This window comes from Apium graveolens, chromosome 6 (genome assembly GCF_009905375.1).
Source record: "Apium graveolens cultivar Ventura chromosome 6, ASM990537v1, whole genome shotgun sequence".
Lineage (NCBI taxonomy): Eukaryota > Viridiplantae > Streptophyta > Magnoliopsida > Apiales > Apiaceae > Apium > Apium graveolens.
Window position 1 is genome coordinate 53,735,186 of NC_133652.1, and position 24,237 is coordinate 53,759,422.

The window sequence follows — 24,237 nt, forward strand, 5'->3', positions numbered from 1 at the left end:
TACAATCTAAGAACCAACATTGTTATGGAATCTGTGCATGTGGTGTTTGATGATAAAAAGATTGATGGACTAATAGATGAGGGACATCATGAAGGACTCAAATTTGACAAAAATGAGATATATTGTGATGATAGTGAAGATGAGAATGATGGAGAAGGCACCTCGAAAAGAATTCAAAATCTGCCTTTGGATAATGCACAAAATGTTGCATCAGTTAAAAGTCATAATTCATCATCCGTTGATAGAAGTAATGCAGCATCCGTTGAAAGACAAACTGCATCATCCGTTGAAGTACATAATAAAGCATCCGTTGATCATAGTCTATCAACGGATAATCAATTCACTTCATCAGTTGATAGAACTCCCAGCTCCTTTCAAAGGATCAGTAACTCAGGGGGAGTTTCAACCAATCAACACTCTATCTCACATCATGACAATACTGAGGCAACCTCATCTAGAGCTAATATACCACCTCAAAGGAAATGGACCAAGAATCATCCTTTTGAATTGATCATTGGTGATGCAACATCTAAGGTGCAGACTAGAAGGGCTACTCAAGACGAATGTCTATACAGTAGTTTTCTATCACAGGAGGAACCTAAGAGAGTGGAAGAAGCTCTATTGGATCGAGATTGGATTTTAGCAATGCAAGAGGAGCTAAACCAATTTGAGAGGAACAAGGTATGGAAGCTGGTACCCAAGCCAAAGAACAAGAGCTCTATTGACACAAAATGGGTATTCAGGAACAAGATGGATGAAAATGGCATTGTCATAAGGAATAAATCCAGATTGGTTGCCAAGGGTTATTCTCAACAAGAGGGAATAGATTTTGATGAGACATTTGCTCCAGTTGCAAGACTAGAAGCCATCAGAATCTTTCTAGCCTATGCAGCCCATGCCAATTTCAAAGTCTATCAAATGGATGTCAAGAGTGCATTTTTGAATGGAGAATTGGAGGAAGAAGTTTATGTAAGCCAACCTCCAGGATTTGAAGATCCAAATTTTCCAGACTATGTGTATTATCTGTTGAAAGTACTCTATGGACTAAAGCAAGCACCTAGAGCCTGGTATGAGACTTTGTCAAAATTTCTTCTAGATAATTACTTCACAAGAGGTACTGTTGACAAAACTCTTTTCTTTAGAAATGTTAATGGCTCTACAATACTTGTTCAAATCTATGTAGATGATATTATATTTGGTTCTACAAATGATAAGCTTTGTAAAAAGTTTGCTAAGTTAATGCAAAGCAAATATGAAATGAACATGATGGGAGAGCTAGCTTATTTTCTTGGCTTACAAGTTAAACAAGTTAGTGGTGGAATTTTTATTAGTCAAACTAAATATATTTATGATCTATTAAAGAAGTTTGACTTAATGAATTGTTCATCTGCAAAAACTCCCATGGCCACTGCCACCAAGCTTGAATTAAACAAGGCTGAAAAGTCTGTGGATATTACAAGTTATAGAGGCATGGTTGGCTCACTTCTATATTTAACTGCTAGTAGACCTGATATAATGTTTTCTACATGTCTCTATGCTAGATTTCAAGCTGACCCTAAAGAATCTCACTTAGTGGCTATTAAAAGAATTTTCAGATATTTCAAAGGGACGCCAAATCTAGGAATTTGGTACCCTAGAGACTCTGGTTTTGATCTAATTGGCTACTCAGATGCAGATTATGCATGTTGCAAAATAGACAGGAAAAGTACAACTGGCACCTGTCAATTTCTAGGGAATAAGCTTGTGTCATGGTTCAGCAAGAAGCAAAATTTTGTTTCTATATCAACAGCTGAAGCTGAGTACATTGCTGCTGGTAGTTGCTGTGCACAGATACTGTGGATGAGGAATCAACTATTTGACTATGCGCTAACTGTTGACAAAATTCCTATATTTTGTGACAACACAAGTGCCATTGCCATTACTGAAAATCCAGTGCAGCACTCAAGAACCAAGCACATTGACATCAAGTACCACTTCATAAGGGAACATGTGATGAATGGTACAGTGGAACTTCATTTTGTTCCAAGTGAAAAGCAAATTGCAGACATATTTACCAAGCCACTTGATGAATCAACATTCACAAGATTAGTAAGTGATCTAGGTATGCTTAATTATTCATAAATTCATGTCCTTATTATAATTTGTTTTGAAGCCCGAAATGAATTTGTTGTAAGAACAAAGTTGGTTTTAAATAAAGTTTATTCTATCAATGGATATTCCCTATCCGTTGAAAGCCAAAATTGTTCTATCAACGGATGTTCACTATCCGTTGAAAGATAAATACATTTCTGGTAATTTTATCCTCCAACGAATAAAACTATGTTAATCTTCAATGGATAACTATTTACCTCATCCGTTGAAGTGTCACATCAGTTGTTTTAAGTAAGTCACAACCGTTGATTCTTTTACTTAACCATTGATATATATATATATATATACACAGCTGTATGTATTTTTATTAAAGGCAGTTTTTAGAATTTATACAGTTTTCTTAATTCTCAAACGGCTGTAATTTACTTAAAAATATTGATTAATCATCCTCCTTACGTTTTAATTTGAGAAAGTATAAAAGTTCTTGAATTTTTATTCTCACTTTACGCGTTCTTGCAATTTTTCAAAAGCTTTTACTCTCTTTCTCTCCCAAAACTCTCAACTTTTCTCTGCAACCTCTACTCACTACGATGGCACCAGTGGTAAAGATAATGTCCCAGTCTGGATTTGTCTATGAGAAAAACAATTTCATAGCTTTGGTGGAAAAGAATGAAGCCCACTCAGATTATCACAAGATGATGGACTTCATCAAAAACTGCAAACTAAGCTATGCAATGCTGGAAGCCCCAACTATTTACTGTGAGGTAATTGAGGAGATCTGGACAAATGCAGAGTTCAACCCCACTGATATGACCATCTCTTTCACTCTCAAAGGTAAAAATTACTGTATTAACTGTGATGATATACAGTCCTGTTTCAAACTACCTGAGAACAATGCCATGACACCACACACTGATAATGATGTATCTAGCATGTTAGATTCCATAGGCTATTCTTTTGATTCTGCTAGTTTAGGGAGTATTAGAAGGAAAGGCCTTAGGAAAGAATGGAGTTTTCTTGGTGATGCCCTTATCAAGGTTTTCTCTGGGAAAATTAGTAATTTTGATGCAATAACTTCATCTCTAGTTAATATGCTCTATATGCTAGTTTCTGATAGGTATTTTAATTTTAGCAACTATGTCATGCTAGAATTGGGTACCAGGTTAGGTAACAAAGCTAATAGACCTCATAACATCTACTATGCTAGATTCTTTATGTTATTGGCTAACCATGTTGCTGAAGGTTTGGTCATAACCAATGAGAGTAATAAACTCAAATGTTGGGCACAAGAGAAAAGGGTCCTTGCAGACCTTTTGAGAATTAACCTCAACAATCAGGTGCCATTGGTATATTTACTAATAATGAATGCAACTCAGGTAAGTGAGGTAAATACTTCTTCGACTCCTACTACTTCCAACCCCATTATTTCTTTGCCTTCAAGTGTGGCCATGGAATCTCTGTCCTTGCCCCAACAGATTCCTACCAAAGCCACCAAACCTAAAGTTTCAAGACCAAAGTCAAAGAAAACCACCTCTGTTGTTTCTCAAAAGACAACAGTTGTAACAACTACCATAAACCCTGAGGGGAGTGAACAGGGTGTGAGTGGTGAGGGGAGGGGTGAATATCAAGAAACCCCCAGGATAAGGTAGGAGAGGTGAGTGGTACCCCAGCTAGCCAAGCCACAGTTTCTCAAAAGACTGTGGTGGTTGAAAAGGATTCAAACTCATCCCTAGTTGCATCCTCCCAAAAGGGTGCAGCTATTGAAAATAGTCCCCAACCAGGGACACAGAACAAAAGAGGGAGGGACACTGAAGCCACACACTCACCTGTAAAAGCCTTTACAAGAAGAAAGAGGATCAAAACCTCAGTTTCCACACAGGGTGCACACACTGCACAGATACACCCACCTGTATCTATGCCTTCTCAAATTCAACTTGATGTGACTCCAACAAATGTGGAGTCACAGCCCCATTCTCTCAAAATTGACACACATCAATCACCAAATTCTCCATCACCATCTCTGGATATGGACATGATATTCACATCAATTCCTGATTCTCCCTCTTTACAACTCAGGGAGGAGCCCCACTCAAATACTAGTGATCATCATCTTTTAGATGATTTGTTGGATCATCAGCCAATTTTTTCAGATTTGGTTGAAGAATCTGTGTCCCCTAAATTAAAATCAATCCACACAGATTCAACAATCATGTCACTTTCAATTTCTACTTCTTTTCCTTCTTCAACGGATATTTCTCATCCGTTGACAAGTGGTTGTTCTTCGACGGATAAGCTTAACAGCAGTTATCCGTTGATACCATCAGTTCCTACTTCAACGGATACTCCCTATCCGTTGATAGTCTCTACACAAATAACTGAATCAATTCCAAGTGTAGAAGACATGGTTACTGTAAAATCACTCCTAGGATTGAGGGAAGGGAGTGATAATTTGAGTGAGAGGCTGGGTTGCTCCCAGGAAAAAGGAGAGCTTGAGAGTCTAAATATGCATGCTATTTCTTCCAGCATGGCAAAAGAAAGTGAGAGGAGTGCCACCTTAGTAGGTGAGGGTGAGGGTGTGAGGAGTGTGAGCCAGGGGGAGCCCCTGATGCAAGAAAAGAGAGAAATTGAGAGAAAAGCAGGTACAGAAGGTATAAGGGTGGATCCAGCCATTGCCAATGAGTCAATGATTGTGGATGATCCTGAAAAGGAAAGACAATTTCAGCAACATTACAAGGCTGTAATTGATAACATTTCCTTGGATGCTGACACTTCAACAGGTGTTTGGCTCTACAACCTCAAAATCATTATCTGTGAAACATAGCACAAAGGTTGAGCCAATCATTATGGAGCACAAGCCATTAAGGAGGAATAAGGTTGGAAAAACTTCCTTCAGGAAATTAAAACCCATGGTACTCAAGCCATCCACTAGATTCAACAGGGACTCTACAAAGAACCCTCTAAACTTTAGTCAATCAAAAGAAGTAGATTTTCCTCTTCCAAAACCTGATGAAGACAAAGTTTTGGGTGGCAACATCATAAAGCACAAAGAGACCAATGATGTAGTGGAAAGAATGAATATGGCTATCATTTATAGAGAGGGAAGGAGTATATGTGTGATGCAAGGATATCCTAAATTCTCAAAAGCCAAGAGGGAAGAAACCATGAGGTTAAAGGAAGAAGCTAAAAAGCTGAAGGCTGACAAAAGAGCACAAGCAAAGCTTGAAAAATAGCTAAAGTCAAGTCAGGATGAAGAAAAGAAGAAGATTGAAGACAAGAGTGAAGAAGACAAGATTGAAAGCAGAAATGTGGATATGGGGAATGTGGTTGAAGAGAGTGTGGAGGAAAGAAAAGAATGGCAGAAAGGGAACAGAAAGAAGGCCAATGCAAAAAGAAAGAGTGGAGATGACACTGAAGAAACCCAATCAAAATCTAAACCACTACCTTCCATTCCTGAACCTTTTGTTGATGATCCTAGTATAAATGTCCATGGTGAACCAATCATCCCTAAAGAGGAACCTATTGATTGGGACACTATCAACTTGCCTACCTTCCTAACTACATCTCCACCACCAAAAAAACTGAAAAGAAAATCCAAATCTATACCTCCCCTAACCTCAAGTAAATTCACTCAGAAATACAAACCTAAGCCTAAGACACAAGCCTCAAAGGATGATTATGTTCACATTTGTGACATAAAAGAGTTTACAGATATTGAACTTTATCTGGATGAGCTGGAGGAAGTAAGGGGAATAAGTGCATACAAACAGCTCCCAGAAAGGCTAGTGTTCAAGTATAAAGGAAGTGAGGAAAGGACTTGGCCTCTTCAAAGAATTCTGAATGAAGGTTATTCTACCTTGGTTAGAGTCTACTCAGCTATCAAAAGGGATTCTGGCTTTACCAGGACTGCCAAAACTGAGATTCTCAACAAGATTGCCAGCATGAGGAAAACTTGGTGGGAGTCTAATTCCTTGCCTATAACATTACTCATACCTGAGCATGGAATTACAATTCATAAATCACCTCATTGGTTGATGGAGTTCAGAGACAATAAAGGAGTCAGAAGATTTTTCAGACTTGAAGACCAGCTTAAAATTGCCAGTAATGAAACTCTCAAGGAAATGCAATCTAAGTTGGACATCAGTGAAGAAGATGAAACTGAATTCTACAGACAACTCCAACTCCAAGTAGAGGAAAATGACACGAGGCTAGGAAAGAAAACAAGGGATCAAAGAAAAAGAAAATGATCTGCTCAGCATGAAGGAGCATCCTTGGAAACAATGTAATTCTTCAATTCTATCTCAGTTCATACACCTTTGCAACACTTTTGAATTTCTACTTGACTTCAGTTCATATATTTGTTAAGTGTTTTGTTATCATCAAGTTAAACCTGAATTTATGCCTAGAGTTCTAGTAGACATGAATAGGAGGAGATTGTTAGGAATATGTGTATTAGTTTGATGATAAGTTAAACAAAACACTTAAGTAGAAATCTAGTGTTTGTAGCCTCAACGGATAAGACCATTCTGGCTATCCGTTGATGGAGTAGCTTTACTTATAAATAAGTTTAGTATTGTAGCACATTTCAGTTTTTGTATTTAAGTTATAATTCTTAGATGATTGTGGGAAATTATAAGTCATGTTGACTACTAGTGGATATGCAAATAGGAGGGCTAATTATAAATAGTTCATGCCTTGTAATTTTGTATAAGTGAAGTAGTATCAACTGATGAATTAAAGGCCTTCAACGGATGAGAAACAAAGCTTCAACGGATGTCTCTAAAGCTTCAACGGATAACATCCATCAATGGATGAGTGCATCAACGGATAAAGCTTCAGCTGCTAATGCATCAACAGATAAAGCCATCAACGGATAAAGCCATCAACGGATGAAAGCTTCAACGGATGCTCAGTTCAATAGCAGTTGACAGTGACAATTCATAAGCTGACAGAGGCACATGGGTTGACAGAGACAATTGGAATTTGGTAGCCTCTTTGAGGAATCAAGAAAATGCAGCATTTCCATTATGGTACAAACAAGGAAGTATTCAAAGATTCACAGATTATCCTAGATTGTATTGGATAGAGAAATGAAGAAGAAACATGTGAAGAATTTTTTTTAATTGTATTTGTACTTTTGTCTTCACTTGTAAACTTGGTAATATATAAACCAAGTTGCAGCTAGTAATTAGATGATGAATTTTCCAGAGCTGTTTAGAAAAACATAGAGAGAAAATCATCTAGTTTGTACTAGGACGCAGCTGTGATCAATTCTTTTGAATCACAGATTTTCTGAAATACACATCTCTGGTGGAACAACAAATCCACCAGAAAAGTTTTTAAAGCCTTTGTGTTCTTTACATTTATGTTTTGAATATATATCTGTCTGCACCTGCCCAAAGAAATTCACACACAACTGTTCATCAAAACACTTAGCCTTTGAAACTGCTCAAAACTTGAAAAAGTTTTGAGATTTACATTCAACCCCCCTTCTGTAAATCTCATTGTTAGTTCCTTGGGAATAACAATTGGTATCAGAGCAAGCTCTTAACTTATAAAGAGTTTAAAGATTTATTCTACTAACATCATGAGTAAGAAGGATATTGGTGTAAATATTCCAATCCTGGAAAGAGATAATTATCATCACTGGAAAGTGAAGATGCATCTACATCTTCTCTCTCAAGATGAAAGTTACATCAACTGCATTGAAAATGGTCCTCACATCCCTCACAAGGTAGCCACAGCTGCAACTGCCACAGTTGCTATTGGATAGTCTATTCCCAAGCCAAAAGCAGAATGGACTGATGAAGATATTGAAGAAGTTCACAAGGACAAGAAAGCCATGAACATTCTGTTTAATGGTCTAGATCAAGATATGTTTGATAATGTCATTAACAGCCAATGGCTGTCGTCGAAATTCTGTAATATTCTTTTTTACAATCAATACATGTATAATGTGATCATCAATCTCATATCAAAAATTGATCAATTTTGGCCCAGTTATCATATGCGTATGTACTTGTTTCTGCTGTGTCTGAAAATATCTGAATCCGTAGATGAAAAATGAGAAAAATAATTATTAGAAATATGACCGAGTGTCCGTGTGTGCGCACATTCACCTGATCATTTGATGAATAAAAATTATTTTGATGGGACGTCTCTGTCCTTTTTTTTAAAATCTTAAAATATGCATTGGATAAAATGATGCTAAAGCCCTTCGAGCATCCACAATGCTAAAACCCCATTTTCCAGACCAACTGACTAATGCCACCTAATGCAAAAGTGGAAAAATGAGCGAAGTGGACAAACACATGTAAGGTTGATCCCAGTTGCCAAAAAGAGTAAGGACCCGCTATACCTTATTATATTGTATATGTATTGCAATAGTATATAGACTGCATGCTTATTTTCCTGATTAGCATTAAAAATAATATAAAGAAGTGAGGTGGGACGGTCCCGAAAAAATGGGACTGCCCACTTTTTCTCTCTCCCTCCCCAATGCCAATAGAGATCCTCTTTTTAATTAAGTCCCACTTTATATGTCTTTAATAGTGTCATTCTTACCATAAACTTTTTTTTGACTAATTTCAGATAGAGATCCTCTTTTAGTTAAGTCCCACTTTATATGTCTTTAATAGTGTCATTCTTACCGTAAGCTTTTTTTTGACTAATTTGGCTTATATGTCTTACAATTGAGTATCTGTCCTAATAAATCTCAGGGATGAGTAAAAGTCGAACCCAGAAACTGAAATGAGAAGAGATAAGCCCTTGGCTATCTCATCGCGCTCTACCGTAAACTTTTATTGACAGTTGTGTTGTCAAATAGAGTGCGCCATTTTCAAGTCTAAATAATTGTTTGAAAAATAAATTTTAGCTTGAATTTGGTGTGTTTGAACAATCCATATTCATCTGAATATATAATGTACATATTTTATTAATTTACATATTAAATTTAATAAATTTAATTATATAAAATGTACCGATGACATATGACCTTTCTTCTTATGAAATTGAGAAACTTTTTTTCAGTCTGGGAACACATGTATTTTTAATCCTTTAATCTCAAACATGTCAAAGCTATTAATTTAATACTCCCTCCGTCCCAATTTATCTGTCTTATTTGATTTTTGATGGTCAAATTGACTCAATTTTGACCGTAAATAAAAACTTATTATTTCATTGTTTTGAAAAATTAAAATATATATATAAAAGTAGATTAAACATATTTTCTAATGATATAAATTTTATAAGTATTTTCGATATTAAACTATGTGAAATTTTCGGTCAAAGTTGAGTCAATATGACCATAAAAAGTCAAACAAGACAGATAAATTGGGACGGGGGAAGTATTATTTTATTATTTGATAAAAAAATTGATAAATTATAAATATTTCATTAACAATTAGTCTAAAGGATATAATGTAATCATTCTTTGATAACTTATTTTATGTAATAAGAAAGCGTTTTTCTTAGGGGTGAGCAAAACCGGATATCCGGTCCGGTTTTAAAATTAAAACCGGATATCCGATTTTTCGGATTGCTAAAATTACATTCCGTATCCGGATCCGATTTAACCGGATATCTAGATATTCGGATATCCGATTAAACCGGACCAGAAATCGGATTATCCAGATCCATTTAAAACTTCCATTTTTTAAAAAAAATTATAATTTACGTGATAAGTAATACATATTCGAGTTGTGAAACTGATGATTCATGAAACTATACTTTTGTCATCATATTATTAGTTGGGAAAAATGGTGACACATGAATTATTTTAATATAAATATTGATTGTAAGTTAGCGAACATGATCAATATAAACATATTTTTTATTGCAAACTTATATTAAATTTGTTCATATTTATTTTTTAGAATACTCGTCAAACATAAATTATTATTTCTTACTATCAATTATGTCTAATTTGCCCTTGTTAATATTGATATTACACACTTATATCAAATTTGTTGATGATATTAATGAAGGAATGACGAGTAAATTGGATATTAACCTAAAATTTTGAAAGTCCCAAAGAGAAACTGTCGTAATGTCGCTAAATATTTTTTTTAAAAAAAATCTAAAATAAATATAATTTATCATGTATATATATATATATATAATTTGATTTTTGTTAAAAAAGGTAAAAACCGCATATCCAGTTTTATGAAAAATTGTGATCCGGATCTGAATCCGAATCTATACAAAAAAACCAGATCGGATATCCGGTCCGAATTATTCGGATCGGATATCCTAATTATCAGATTTTTTAAATCGGATACCGAATTAGAAATTCGGATAATCCGATTTTCGGATTTTTATGCTCACCCACTTTTTCTAGTCTGGGTCGCTCAAAACATGCTAAAAACTAAAATTTATAATTTTTATTCACTTAACTGGTGTAGACTTTGTGGATGTTGGGCCATCGTCATTAAATTTTATAAGTAAATCAAAACTAGCCAATTTTATAAAATTTAGTAGTTAATGTGTGAACAAGGATATATCATATAAAAACATTGAATAAGAAAATATAAAAGTTTTGTAATCCTATTATGCAAATAAATATTTTTAGTTAATAAATTGACTAAAAAATTAAAATAACTTATATATAAATTTTATGAAAAATGTAGTATTTATAATTTAAAATGTAATCTGCCGTTAATAACAAACCTTGAATGGTGTGAGTATATTAGCAGCATTAATTAGTTTGAAAGTAATATAACATTAAATGCTTAAACATAGCTTAGGGGCTACTATTAGCATTTTCCAATATTTTTAGCCAGTAAGATTTTTGTTTTCGCCCTGACTTTTAGTAAAATTTGGAGTACACGGTATGTGAATGTAAATTTACATTATTATTTTCTTAAAAGATTTAATTATCTTCTGAATTTTAAGATCTGAACCGTTCTTTGTTGTTCATGTTGCAAGAAATATCAACGTCATTATAAGTCACACATATTAGAAAAAGACACAATACAACTAATATATACATGTAACTAGTAACTGACTCCAAAACCCTCGACGAGAGTCGGCCGTCCCATCTTCCTTTAACCCTAATCATCACACCTCCTTCTTCATCTTTTCTACCCATCTTCATCTCTATCTCCATCCTCTCTTTTCATCCATACAACATTTTTATTATTTATTTTTAACTTTCTTTCAATAAATATCGGATTTTGTTCAAAAATTCGGTTCTTTTTCGTTTTGTTTAATTGAGTTGTTATTTATGTATTTGATTGTCTCGCTTTGTGCGATCTGTCTCGCTTTATGGGATGTGTTGAAAATGGATTTTACGGTATATTGGGATATCTGGATATCTCGCATCAACAACACTTTCGGCATGTTTATAGCTGGTGTCCGGCAGGTAAATAGCTAGGGTGTTTGGAACAGTAGTGAATCGCATGTGCTCACCTTTCACAAAATATTTTTGTTCATAACACGAGGGCCCTCTCAGATTTTGCAACTGAGTCATGTGAACATTATACTATCCATGGAATTAATGTGACCCGTTCGGTGGAGATGCAGACCGGATCACTCGAGAAACCATTATCTTCATTTTTAATTTTCAGAATATTTTTATTCAGTCAGTTAAGCAATCCGGAAACAAAGAGGCTAATTATTTAGTTCTTCTATTTGTTTTTCAACCTGGTTGCATGATCAATTGGGGGTTTATCCCGATTGAGTTTTTTTCATGTTATTAATGAAATCTACTATAAATTTGACAAAAAAAGATCTGAACCAATATATTCATATGTCCATGTATTTCATAAGTGTTCATATTTGCTCTGAATTACTAAAAAATTATATTTTTAACCTTTAATCGGGGAAAAAATAAAAAAAACGTGAAAAAAAACTAGTATAAACTGAGTGGGCAAAACTTAAAATGATACTCCCTACGTCCCTAAAAACGTTTCCTATTTGTGTTAGACACGTTTGCCAATGCACATTATTGTTAATATCTTTAATTTTGTATTAGTATTAAATATAAAAAAATTATTATATTAAAATACTCGTAAATACGAAATAGTCAATAACTTGTCATGAATAGTGTCACAAGTCAAAATAGAAAAAGTTTAAGGGGAAGGAGGGAGCATGTAGTTAGTAATTCTGGCTAAAAATGAACACTTTTGTAACATGATTATATTCCTGCAAAACTTGAGGCTTAAAAAAATTAAGCCTTTTTAAGAAGCATTTGAAATCGATCAACTCTTGCAAGCTCTTAAGGTACTTCATTCATTAGATGCACACGGTATTTCGTAAATGGTGAGGCCATGCCATTGAGACATAATGAACGTTGTTTTCCTAGTTTTACGTACAATGTCCATTTACATTGATATTGGTTTCAGCTAGTTGCAGGCTGGTGTTGCATTCACAGCTAATATGAAAAGCGTTACTGCAAGACCCGAATACACTTAAAACATATAATAGCGGAAGGCCATATCAGTACTAGCTACTAGCATAAAGCACTCAGCGTGTGGCCTGATTTCAGCAATGAAGGAAATATGGTCTGGAAGAACCAAAATTGTCATTGCTTGAAATTTGACAAAATGGAATTACAAGATCTGAAGCTTGGACGAGTCACTGGAAAATTTGTCTGAATGGAATCCTGCCCTTTTGGTATGAGGTATGACACAATTTAGTAAATTACGATTGACATTAGAATTTAGATGTTAGTACATTTTATAGAACTTGTCACTGCCACCAAATTTAACTGCATTCTCAGATAGCGTGATATGCTTTAATCCCTGCATTTGTTATCATTTATTTTTATTGAAGCTTAGACTAATGGCGCACTTGGGACTGAGAATTGAGATGTAAACTTCACCTCTTTTGTTACTGCATGATCAGAAATATAAAATACAGACATTTCTTAGATAAACCCTCTACAGATCTTCATTGCTATTGCTGCTGGAACTAGGAGGCGCTTCAAGAATGACCGTGTCTTCGTGTATGTTTCTTTTAATGCTTCTTTAAAAACTAATTGTTTTCCAGAATACTTCTCATGTGTCAGACGAGATTGGAATATTCCAAGTGATCAGTATGAAAAAGTATGTTTTCTTATCAGCGTTAGAAATTTGTTTCGGAAGCATGCATTGCTCATGTTATCATGTTCATCTAGAAGAGCCTGTTTCCTTTCTTTGTGCTTTGCCAAGTTCTGTAAATTACTGTAAATGTGTGTCTTTTAGCTTTTCAGGGAGGATGAAATAGGGAGTTCAGGAAAAAAATTGACTATATGAATAAAAACCATATTGTTATTGAAGGATTTCTATGATAATTTGATTGCTAGCTAGAAAGAAACCTTTTAATGAAAACATGATATCAGAACAGATACTTTAGTCAACACGTATAATTGAAAATTGCATAACAATACTAAACATAATGAACTTCAATCATATACTTGTAATCAATAGTTTGCCCAAATCTACAAAACCATTTTGTATCATTTATTTTGACCTTCTGTTTCAACATAAAATGTAACAGAATCAACTTTTGCTCTGTCATCCCGCTTTGTCTGCCCTCTCTCCGATCCATGACACAATAGTCTGAAACACAGCCTCAACACCTTCATTCGGTTCACCGATCAACATATGCCACATGCCTTCGAAAATCTTTAAACTCTTGTCTGTACTAGATGCAGATTTAAAAACATTCCTGGCAGAACCAGGGTCACATACTTCATCATATCCACCATGAACCACTAGCATAGGAACTTCAAGTTCGTGACAGTCCCTTTCAATGATCTTGCAAACTCTGAAAAACTCCAAAGCTGTAGCTAATGGGGGCTTACTTGAAATCAAGCGAGCGCAATTAGGACTCTTTCTAACCAACTTTCTCTTCCAGTCCTCCTTGTATGACTTACTACCTGGAGACTTTGTTATCCTGCATCTATAATGAGGTGCAATTAAAGCAGCCACCGGAAGTAGATTTTCAAGTGGCCACATCGCTTTGATCTTCTTGGAAAAGCCACACATAGCTCCACATAGAATTAATCCATTCCAAGTACCTGCTTGTTTTAGGCAGACAAGTATAGCGATTGCACCACCTAGCGACTCCCCATACATAAAAACCGGTAGTGTAGGGTTGCTACCTCTAACAGCATCAAAGAACTGGATGCAGTCATCAACAATGACATAAATATCAGGAATATAACCAGGACAACCATCAGAGTATCCATGACCTTGGAGGTCAAGTGCACATACGATAAACCCTGTTTTGGCTATAGCTACTGCAGTTAACTCAAAAAGCCAGCTGCTTTCTGATGCATAGCCGTGGATCATGGCAACAATCCCACGTAGTCGGGACGTTGCATTGGGATAAGGGCACCATGATTGGGTCCATATCTTCATATTTTGTTTGTTCATCATGTAACTGTGGTGATGTAAGATCTGGTGTTTCTCGTAGAATTGTCCTCTACTGAGGTCTCCATAAGGGCTGTTCTCATTAGCTTGGTGGATGGGATGGGCCATGATTTCTTTTCTTTGAACTGATATGGATAGTAATATGATTCATGGCACGTAAATCTTGTATATATAGACAGAAAACATTTTTTCATATGAATTATTTGTATCTAATTGAAACGTGATAGGGATTAATCGGCAGGTTATATCATCATTAGCTGTTTTATTGCTGGATAATAAATGAAAACTAGACATTATTATCATTTGCGTAGTGCTTTGTTTCTCTTTGAGGCGTATCGCTTTCTCAATTTAGCTAATTTTTAGTGTTACAAATAATGTGTTCAGTTATGACCTGAAGTTATACATATTACCTAACATATAGCAATAATCAGGTAGACTGTAGGGAAATCAAGTAGATCTACAACCGTTGGTGCGTTTCTTTATGCCAGTTGAGTGATTCACATTGTCGATTTTTATTCAGTTGTGCTTCTACATTACTGATCATTATCACCTGATCAGTGACAGTGATGTCAAATATACATCCATATGATCATATCCCTTTAGCCTGGGAGATGAGGCTTCCTCGTCTTGCTACGTTGAGACTCCATTTCGCTATATGAGTAGCTGAATATTTTAATTCATGTATCCAACCAATCGCTAGAAAATATCTGTATTGCATTTATGCTAGATTGCTTAGTACACTATATAACCGGTCAGTAGTGAAGAGTTATTAGTCACTGGTGAGTATATTTCCACGTATCTAATGGACAAGAAAGTGATTTGGAGATAAACATCAGTAGCAGATGATGTCCTCCTATGCAGCATAAGTCTTCCTCCCGGTCCCTATTATGTTATACCTCATTTCAGACTTGATGGGTTCTGCAAAAATTAAAAATCTGAGCTGAATGCAGTTATATATAAGCTTACTTGACTAACTACCCCGTCTACCCGAATAAGTGTTATTGTCTCCCCTTCTGTATCACACTAGGTATTTCATTCCGCATTTAAGTTTATGGGCCTAACATATTTCAAGAAAATTACAGACTTCTCCTCATCGTCTTTCGTCTTCACACACGTAACCATGATTTATGAACACGTATGATTGTTGTGATGTCAAGTCATATACCTATGATGATTTCCTTATCAAATTAGTTAGAAAAAATAATGGAACAAGTACAACCACCAAGTTGTCAGCACAAAGAAGCATATATGCAAGAGAGATCTAGCTAGAAATAACATGAGAAGATAGATTCTGGTTTAATTTGACAAGTACAGGGCATAACTCAGCAGCTCTGTGTGGAGATATGTGGCCCTTCAATTGATACTTTAGTCTAGCCTGGTTTCAACTCAAAAAACGAAGTTGCAAATATTGACAAGAGTTTTGGCATGTGGATATTCCATATTTTTAGGAAAGAGGTAGGCCTATGTGCAGGGATGGAACATTTTAGGTTCTTTCAATGTTCCCACTAAAATTCAAATATATGAGTTTATTATCTCTAAATTTACACGGTATGGTATTCCCTAAAGCAAAGATTCTAGATTCGTCTCGGTATTTCCCTAAACAAAGTTTCTGCATGCCGATCTAACTTGAAACAATGGATAAAAAATGGAACTCTTTAAAGTTTGAACAAATTGATCCATTGAGAAATAATTCAGCTGTCTTTTTAGTAGCGCTTGTGCGATTTTAGATAAATAAGGACCTTCGAATCCAACATAATAAAGATGGTATACTATTAATCATTTAAAATAAATAAATACAAAATTTTGATCCAAAAATAATCATGTATCGAGAATCAACACTATCACCCAGCATCCTCATTTTTGAATTCCGAACTGCCTTAAAACATAATAACATTGTCAAAGTCATATCTTAGAGGTAAAAATGTACTCCCTCTGTGCCATTGAATTATATACGTTATTTTTCGGCACGCTTTTCAATACTCATTTAAAACATAACTCCACAATATTTTTTTAAATTTTTTTTTTCTGTTATTCAAAAAAAAAATTGAAAAAAACATTATCAAACTATACTTTATTGAAATCTCGAAATACGTGCAAATAGTAAACATATAGAATCGAACGAGACGGAGGTAATACAATTTATCAATAAATTAATATTAATTAATTGCTCTAAAATTTAATAATTAATTAATTTAAAAGGTTCATTTCAGTTATTATCAGAAATACAATATTTTTAACAATTTAAGCGTTACTTCAATCAAAACACATGACTTTAATCAAAACACATGAAAAAATAATCAAGAGTGCACTGTATTATTATTAAGCTACATTGGTAAGCTACTTTTCTCAGAGGAGTACTTATAATGCAATACAAGATTCAAATTCAAGAAATAAAAATGAAGGAAATGCATAGTGAATTAGTATGCAGATTATCACATTGAAATGTTTGACAAATTACCTCATCACAAGTGTGACACTGAGCATTCACAAAAATATCGATCAATGTTGCATTTTGGGACAAACATTGCTTGGCTTGTGTATCTTGTTCCTGTCTTTACACATCAAAGTAGAGATTTTGAGTATGTTGAGTTGTTTACCTAACAGTGTTTGTGGAATCATTTTTAGAATTTGTGTGTCCTTCATAACTGTACAGTATCGAGTTTGATCTTAGCATGGTCATCTACGGCAGCTCCCATCTATTTCTTTCCTTAAGAAATGCCAAGCCAGTAAAGCTGCCCCAACTGCAGGCTCAACCTAAACAATCATGAAAACATTGGCATTTAGAATCTGTCAAGAGGCCACTAAAGCACTGATAATAACAATGGGAGTTCTGCCACTTGGCAGACCTCACTCATTTTCTAAATAGATAGAACGTGGAAGCCCTATCGTAATTACCTAAGCTTCTGAGTACCATGTCATATTGTCATGCATAAGCTTGAGAACTCCAATCACATTACACAATGCTGAATGTTGGGAAAACTTAATTACTGACTATATGTGCCAGATCCAGACCGCCAAAAACATTCGGCAGATGATATGATTATAAAAAAAATACTACAGTTCTGGATTCACCGTCGACTTGTTGAACATTACGGTTTCATGAGATTGTCGAAAACGAATAGCAAGAGTTTATATGATGTGGGAAGAGTTCTATATACAAGGAAATATGATCTCATTGGAAAAACTTTCTTTTGCTATGAACCCATCATCCAAAAACAATTTAGAGATTATTATATGCCATGGAAAAGGTTTGCTAAAGTTTCTTTCAACAGGTTCAAGGTTCCAACTTCCAACATGGGGAAAGAAAAATTAAAATTAATGGTATTTTGTATCCACACTAGAATCTGGGATACAATATTAGTCTCTAAAATAGCATTTTACTATACTATTTTTTAATTTAAATAAAACTGAACATGCTACTTACTAGGGTTCTTTTAGTATGAAAGTAATATTTGGTAGCTAATCAAGTGCAATGTATACATAAGAACAGTAACCATAAATATCTTCGCTATGAGAGGTTGTAACAGTTTAAGCTTAGTGCTAACCTTTGGTCTTACTGGAGTAGCACCAGGATAGGTCTTCAGAATACAATTGATAACTTCTTTCCCTATGTCCCACCTTTTGTTAGCTTCCAGGACACCACCAACCATAACAATAGGAAAATATGCATTTCCATCTGCAAGTTAGTTCAACATATATGTTATAATGTAACATAGAACTTAGCAGGTAGCAGCTTTCTAAAACATAAAGTGGTACTCTTTCTAATTTATTGCAAAAGCATTATCAATACAGAACTGTCACACTCGAGTTAGAACTTCATGTCCCTCCCTCAACACACGTGTTAGAAGACCTAGATATTGACACTCGTTTGGTTCTTACTTCACAAAAAAAGAATAATAAAAAATAAATACATCACTGAAAAGATTGTATTAGGTTCACGTCACACCTTCCCCGCCCATGCCAAGTCGTTTAACAACAGCAGTCACTGTCAGAGACAGTTCCTGCACTGCATCATTTAGGATTTGCTGTGCAATCTCATCACCAGCCTCAGCACAAGATACAACTACTGGAACAAGTGCTGCAATGCGTGCCCAAGATGGATCTGCATATGTCCACCTATATCCCAGTATTAAAAAGAAAATGAAATTAAAATAAATTTGGGGTTCACATTTACACAATTATTTTTTTCAGTCCTCTGCTATTGGTTACTCATGCAAAACATAATCCCAAACATATAAATAGGCTATGACAGTCTTAAGGGTGATATGCTGGAAGTAATAAAGTAGTAACTTGGAAGAAGAAATTTATTAACAATAGCATACAGTTGAAGAAAAGGCAAAGGAAAAAATCAGTGGACTTAACTATCAAACTCCAACAATTAGCACATCTTTTTATTTTACGAGATCAGCTTATGAAGTAAGAGTCCAAAAATGGCCATCTTCTGGTCCTAGAGTTTATCCTCAGATAAGTATACAGAATCGTGCCAGTTTGGTTTTAACAGATTGCTACTAATTAAAAGAACAAGGTCAAATATCGATGGCAATTATACACTACCTATCCAGTAAACAGTAAACTACTATAACAATAAGATTCACTGAGAAGTCACATTTTATATGGTGTTCCCTCAGTTGGCCATAGACGCGTTTATGTGCAGATAATTTTCACAAAAAACTAAAAATGTCTACTAAGCCGTTGCTTGTGTAGTGTATGAAGTATTAACACTCTACTACTTGTATTGTACTTTTATACACACTAAATAGCCATGTGCCTAACCACCCAAACATATTCATTAATGGACTCCAACCACAAAAGATAAGCAAGAGAGGCATGGATTTATTTATTTTTTCAAAAAAAATAACACCCGGCGGACTTGCATAAACAAATGGTCACAGACTCACAAGGACAAAACCCTAACAGAGAATTCCGCTCCAGAAGTCTCTATTACATGCACTACAGCGCAAATCGCAATGCACAAAGTAAAGAATGATCCACATAATAAATGAGACCGATACATACCCTATCAGCTCATCTGGCGAAGGAAGATTGAGAGATTGTAAAATACTGCCTGTAAGCATTGTCGGTGAATCGCGACCATCGTGAGCCTTAATTACTGCAGTCAAGGCTTTTGCAGCAATTCCATAACCACTGCAAACATATATAGCTCCATTAGTCCTCAGAAAATACATATCGTACATTATTCGTTTTAATAGATGAATACATTACCACTGAAGCCACGCATATTTAGTACTGAGAATTATGCAGTCTATCATGTCATCTAATAGAGCAACATCAGCTTTTGTCATAGAAAATTTTGGCCATAAAGCTGCCTCTGCACCCCAATTATATATCAAACAGAAATATCATTGTGGGCATTGACTATGTGACTATGTTCACATATATCTTACAAAAGCGTGTAACTACTGTAAGTCACCATCTTACAGACTACTCACTATGATACAATATTTTACAAAATCTAAGCAGGAGTAAAGAAAACTCTCCACAATATATATACGAAATTTATTGAAGTTTCAATAGAAACCAGCAACTATTATACTCCACTTGGTTCCTGTTTTTTTTGCTAAATTACTGCACTTGATTCTTGTTTGTCTTGCTAGACTTGAAATTACAAAAGATTAGAAGATTTCACGTAGATATTATTGGCTTCTTTCTTACTCCGCTTAAACTGATCACATTGATATCCTAGTTTTTATCAAAACCCTAAAAACAACATTTTGTTTGAGACTCTCGAAATCGTACCCCAGATAATGGAAGGATCCTAGACACTGATTTGCCATTACTGGTGCAAGTAGAGAAGAAAACAAAATCGAATCAAGTTCTTAATTATATATTGCAAAACATGGGGGTAAAATAGGAAAAAAATATATGAAAGATAATGTCAAGGGTCAGGATGTAAAGCTGCCAAACCTTAAGGGTGTGGAAGTATGTATTTTTACTTTGAGGGCTGACATCTATTTTCGTACAAATTTTGAGGGTTGGAATGTTAATGACCCTTAGAATTATGACCGATACAGCAAATGAAGAACTATCACAAATATGTAACTCTTGCATAGTTGCATGCTTAAGATACTGCAATAAAAGTGATCTAACCTGCCCCAATCACCCAATACAGGGCCCCCACCAGCAGCGCGAGCTTCTCTCCCATCTTCAGTAAATCCATAAGAAATGCTCCCTGTGCCTGCTATCAAAACACATCCATGAAGTTTACCCATTGTCCCACTTGCAAGAGCTGCCACGGCATCATTCTGAACATATAGCTTGACATGTCTTGGGAATATATTCCTGTTAATAGCAATACAGTGAACATATATTATGAACTTAAACGTGCATCCTCATCTTCATGCTCGACCTCTGGTGAAGCTGCTCATTTTTTAAGAACAACATTATTTTAAAGTAGTCGAGGTTACATATAAGTGTAGGTAGCAGACATGATGAAACATAAGATACTCCTTTCTATGCTTTAGTTTCTAAAGTACAGGGAACAGAAAAGGAAGCAGAAATATTAACGAAGGTGGGATACAAATTTGAATATTGCTTAACTGGTAGTGAATCCTTGCTAATATGACCCAGTCATATGGATGAGCAATGTTCGGCTGAAGAAATTTACAGAATATAATAATCTCACGCAGATATTCTTTAACAACTATATAAACAGCCAAGTAATATTTCAATCATTATCCAATTGACAATACGTGCGTCAGACTGCAAAACTTGTGTCTAGTGTCCTTTAGCAATGTAAAATGTATTTTGCTACCATTTTACACAATTACATGTGTATATAACTCTCAACATCCTAGCCAAATTCTTGATTAACTTGAGGTCCCTAGTATGCCTCAAGCGACATAGAGCTTGTAGTTCGCTAACTACTTTGAATATGATTGGAACTCAAAATTATATGATTTCCAAAATGCTTGCCTTCAAGGAAATTGATAAATGTCCATTTGATGATAATTAACATTTTTAATAATATTTACTCCAGGCAGAAAAAGGGAAGGCAAGCAACTATATGGCAAACTTATCACAGTCAAGAACCTACTAGACACTGTTAAATATCAAATGAGTAAGAGTAAGAACTTTGTATAGAAAGCTAGTTACCAACCTCAACCAATTTAATATCCGTTCCTGATCATTTGGATGGTTGACACCAGAAACACCTAAACAAACAGCTCGAACAGCTGATTTCTTTGACCCTGATTTCGAAAGGGCTTCAGTCATAACCTGTACCAATGTATCTCTTGCTGCTGTTTCTGTAATCATAGACAGTGAAACAATCTCATGTAAGATTCACTTAGCATTAACTTTAATCCAATATTAAGTTCCATTGTGGCCATCGAAAAACTTAAGTATATCCTATACTGAGGTGGCAATGTCTGACACGGATTACATAGATAAAAACCCGAAAAAGACTTATTTATCAACATTTATTTCCTTGAGATTTATACATTGATATACATGAAACTTTCACAGTTCTATTTATCTCCTCGCTAGTAATAAATTTACCAAACAAAGCTCAACTTAGTCCAATTAAAACAAAATCAGAGATAGCGGCTAATTTTAATATATACAAGACAAACAAATCATATGAGAGAGGGAGAGAGAGGGGGAGAGAGATAGAGAGAGGGGGAGGAGAGAGATGGAGAGAGAGAGTGGGAATAGAGGGAGATGGAGAGAGAGAGTGGGAATAGAGAGAGAGATGGAGAGAGAGAGAGAGAGAGAGATTCTTGATTAAGAGTTCTTTGAGAGAGAAGTGTTTTGCCATGAGAGAGAGAGAGAGATTCTTGATTAAGAGTTCTTTGTGAGAGAAGTATTTTGCCATGAGAGAGAGAGAGAGAGTACCTCCAACACTGTTATGATTAGAACAGCCAGCAACAGCCCGGCCAAGAATGGGAAGAGGGTCAACGAGTTGACCCTGAAATTGCAAACAAACACAAATTGTAGAGGTAGTGCCACCATCCAAACCCAAAATTACGCCACCCATTTTATCATTTTCATCAATAACCTCAGCACCACCACCTCCTCCATTTGTAATGCCACCATTGCTGTGCTTGTCACTCATTTTTGTGTCAGTAATTCACACACTCCAAATCAGTATTTGTGTGAGTAAGATATAGAATATAGTAAATAGATAAGAAGATTAAAATAGAAAACAGGAAAGGGAATTGAGATGATGATGATGAGTAATTAAATTTAACGTCGGGGGAGGAAGAACCAATGTAGCAGGCACTAGGCAGGCAACAATAACACAGTCCTTTTGTCTTTTATTACTCCTTTACCGTTTGCTAAGTATATTTAATTGGGGCCATAGTATCCCAATTTCGAGACAAAATACAAATATCTCATTTCTTTTCTATCAGCGGTGTTGTAAAAATCAGGAATTGTCAAGCTACCGATTTAGGATTAATTGAAAATTGGGAATTAATCGGAAGGATTAATCGTGGTAAAAATCGAATGTATTATAATATTAAATTATATTTAATATATTATTATAATTATATTAGTTATTTATTAACAAATATATATTTATTATATCATAATTTCTATAATTATTCATATTTAAATTAATATAGTATTTTAATTTTAATAAATAATTATATATACAATAAAGAAAAATTCGTAAAAATAAATCGGATTTCAAAGATCGAACCGGTCGAATATTTTGTAGGGGACTAATCGGGGATTTTTAGGACACTGTCTATCACTCATAAATTATATAAAAAAAAAGTGTTTCCGGTTAAAAGTTAAAAATGTAAGTTTTTGTTATGTTTAGTAATGAGACCGTAATTGATTTTTAAATTCAAACAAAAAATGTAAGTTTTTCTTGCGTCTAGAAGAAAATGCAATTTTTTTGTCCTACTTCATCTTCTCAACTCAACAAATAAATATGAATTTTTGAAATTTTATGACCCACTACTCATTAAAATATACATAGTTTCAAATTTTTAATTAATAAATATTGTAAAACTCATAAATCGGATCTACTTGATTATGTTTTCGAATTCGATTATGTTTTCAAAGTACGAGTAATCGGCCGATTTTTCGAGTACTCATTTTCAGCATCCAAGAAATCAGTCGAGTACTCGCTTAAATATGATCAATTGACATCTGATTTTGAGTACTCACCCGAGTACTCGTTCGAGTTAACTGGTTTTAAAACATTGATATAAACGCATACTTATCTCGCATTAGTGTTCTAAAAGTTGGCCATTAATTGGAATTAATCGTTGTTCGATAGTAAAATGAACCGATCGTCTTTTCTATGTCTTATTTAGTAAAAAAAAATGAACCGATCGAAAAATCGGGTCAAAATTGGTCAAAATCGGAAAAAACAGACTAATCATTCAAAAAACAGGTTAATCATTCAAAAACGATAATATTATTTACTTTAATAATATTACATATTTAAAATTTATTTGTATTAAGATATGTATATATATAATAATTATATATATAATCAAAATAATAAAGTAATTACATATATTAATATATAAATATATATTATTGAATTAGTTCTTAATAATGACCTGAATAGCCCCCAATTACTCGATTTTAAAGTTCTTTCAAGCATTTAAATCATGAATTTTGAAATCAATTCAACATATATGAAATTCAATTTATTGAATTGCTATAAACTTTATGGTATGCTCGACCGATTTGATTATTAGAATTAAACTCGATTAACGTAAATGAAAATAAATGTATACAACAAATGCTTATTTCGTGGGTTCAAATTTGAGCTAACTATAATAATAATGTATTTGATATTACGATAAATAAT

The 24,237-nt window shown here is 34.6% G+C and overlaps 3 protein-coding genes and 1 long non-coding RNA gene across 6 annotated transcripts; 1 reads left to right on the top strand and 3 right to left on the bottom strand.

The window, feature by feature from the left end:
• Window positions 1–12,296: 12,296 nt before the first annotated feature.
• On the top strand, window positions 12,297–13,149 carry LOC141668929 (uncharacterized). Its single transcript, XR_012553266.1, has 2 exons — window positions 12,297–12,709; window positions 12,867–13,149. It is a non-coding gene; the product is annotated as an uncharacterized LOC141668929 (long non-coding RNA).
• Window positions 13,150–13,583: 434 nt separating this feature from the next.
• On the bottom strand, window positions 13,584–14,027 carry LOC141665062 (caffeoylshikimate esterase-like). Its single transcript, XM_074471046.1, has one exon. It carries the CDS (start codon window positions 14,025–14,027, stop codon window positions 13,584–13,586), a length of 444 nt encoding a protein of 147 aa, XP_074327147.1.
• Window positions 14,028–14,071: 44 nt separating this feature from the next.
• Window positions 14,072–14,552, bottom strand: LOC141665063 (caffeoylshikimate esterase-like). The gene is made up of 2 exons (XM_074471047.1): window positions 14,154–14,552; window positions 14,072–14,089 (listed from the first exon to the last, which is right to left on the bottom strand). The coding sequence occupies exons 1-2, from the start codon at window positions 14,550–14,552 to the stop codon at window positions 14,072–14,074; spliced, it is 417 nt and encodes a 138-aa protein (XP_074327148.1).
• A 385-nt stretch (window positions 14,553–14,937) lies between these two features.
• On the bottom strand, window positions 14,938–22,723 carry LOC141666740 (uncharacterized). Of its 3 annotated transcripts, none has more exons than XR_012552339.1 (8): window positions 22,299–22,723; window positions 21,562–21,709; window positions 20,553–20,744; window positions 19,461–19,589; window positions 18,391–18,560; window positions 17,990–18,120; window positions 16,903–17,198; window positions 14,938–15,326 (listed from the first exon to the last, which is right to left on the bottom strand). XR_012552339.1 is itself a non-coding variant. In XM_074472907.1 (7 exons), exons 1-7 carry the CDS (start codon window positions 22,516–22,518, stop codon window positions 17,121–17,123), a joined length of 1,068 nt encoding a protein of 355 aa, XP_074329008.1. In that variant the 5' UTR covers window positions 22,519–22,723; the 3' UTR covers window positions 16,739–17,120. The 3 variants fall into 3 exon arrangements, 1 of the variants encoding a protein (XP_074329008.1); XR_012552338.1 differs by having other exon boundaries at window positions 14,938–15,362; XM_074472907.1 differs by lacking the exon at window positions 14,938–15,326 and having other exon boundaries at window positions 16,739–17,198.
• Window positions 22,724–24,237: the final 1,514 nt, after the last annotated feature.